The sequence below is a fragment of the Wasmannia auropunctata genome, unplaced genomic scaffold, assembly GCF_000956235.1.
Source record: "Wasmannia auropunctata unplaced genomic scaffold, wasmannia.A_1.0 LD272190.1, whole genome shotgun sequence".
Taxonomy (NCBI): Eukaryota; Metazoa; Arthropoda; class Insecta; order Hymenoptera; family Formicidae; genus Wasmannia; species Wasmannia auropunctata.
The window spans coordinates 1-1463 of NW_012090700.1; the positions used below are offsets into that span (position 1 = coordinate 1).

Here is a 1463-nt window from a genome sequence, read left to right on the forward strand (position 1 = left end):
AAGATATGCATTTCAGTTTCTTACTAATACAAAAATGGATGATCTTGTTATTACAAAAGTTTATTATTCGACAGTTCTTCTTCTTGCTTTACTGATGAATACTTTTCTTTATTGTGGTGCAGGAGAGCTTGTAATGGAGCAAGTAAGTTATTATACAATGTGTATATATATATATATATATATATATATATATACATATATATATATGTAGATATAGCAACCACAAACGATGTAGTACTACTTTTTATCGCTGAATCGCGCAAAATGCATTCGCAGATCTTTATAAATTCTCATTAATTATTGGAAAATTTACAAAATGGTATAATATTTTTCTATTCATTGTTAGTTTAATTTGCTTTACTTGCCTACAAAGGATATACAACATAATTATGTACTACATTTGTATCTGCCTGCCTATAAAGGATAATTATGACTATTATCAGATATAATTAAGGATGTTACGATTATTATTAGATGCCTTGTACATTTTTTTTTTAGGCAAGTGCATACAAATGTAATATATAATTAGTATATTGTATACCTTATAGCTGTACAATACTCATACAGTAGTATTATTTTTAACTGTGATACAAAATATTGTTTTTCTTTAAATATTGAATCAAGATGCAAATTTAATTAAGTTAAATAAGCTTTCTATTTTTTTTCTGATCAAACATAAAAATTAAAATTAAATCTTAATTAATTTTTGTTAATAATTTTGGAAATAATCTTTGCTCAACTGACATTGGCATTAATATGTTTTTATATATGTATTTGTTAAGTGTAATGCAGTGCATCGTGCTCTGTGCGATCTTAAATGGTATAAACTGAAATCAAAAGAAGCGAGAAATCTTATTATGTTAATGATACGAGCCCATCAATCTTTTCGCATCACTGCAGGAAATATTATTCCATTAACAATGGCTACTTTTTGCAGCGTAAGATTATTTAATATCTTCATGTTTCAATTTCTTTGTAAATAATATAGAATCTATTATACTTCTATATGCAACTTATTTAGGGCATTTTAAGCAACATCATTCTAAAATTTTCTTATATTTTTTTGCAGTGTCTCGAACCCTGCGGTTTGACGCTCATAGCGCTCGTAAGCATCGTTTATCCTTGTTTGACATTTGATAAACAACAAGAATGAAATGATTCCAAAAGCGCTGTAAGCGTCAAAGCGAACGCAGGGTAAAATTATAGGTTGCGGTCTACTTGACCCTACAAATGCTTAAAAAGTTTGATTGACCAATCGAAGTTTTACAAAGAATATTATAAATTGATCAATCAAAAAATGTTTTGAAGCATTTGTATAGTTAAGTGGACTGTAGTGCTAAATAAAAATATAATTATTTTTAGGTATTAAAGACATCGTCTGGCTATATATCGTTTTTAGTGACGAAACATGGCTGAAGATCGATAGTATATCTATTTATATATATATATATATATATATATAT

At 27.1% G+C, this 1463-nt stretch overlaps 1 protein-coding gene across 1 annotated transcript; it reads left to right on the forward strand.

Moving 5' to 3' along the window:
* Window positions 1–94: 94 nt before the first annotated feature.
* LOC105462044 (odorant receptor 22c-like) lies at window positions 95–1416 on the forward strand. Its single transcript, XM_011708568.1, has 3 exons — window positions 95–142; window positions 783–938; window positions 1363–1416. Exons 1-3 carry the CDS (start codon window positions 95–97, stop codon window positions 1414–1416), a joined length of 258 nt encoding a protein of 85 aa, XP_011706870.1.
* The last annotated feature ends 47 nt before the right edge of the window (window positions 1417–1463 follow it).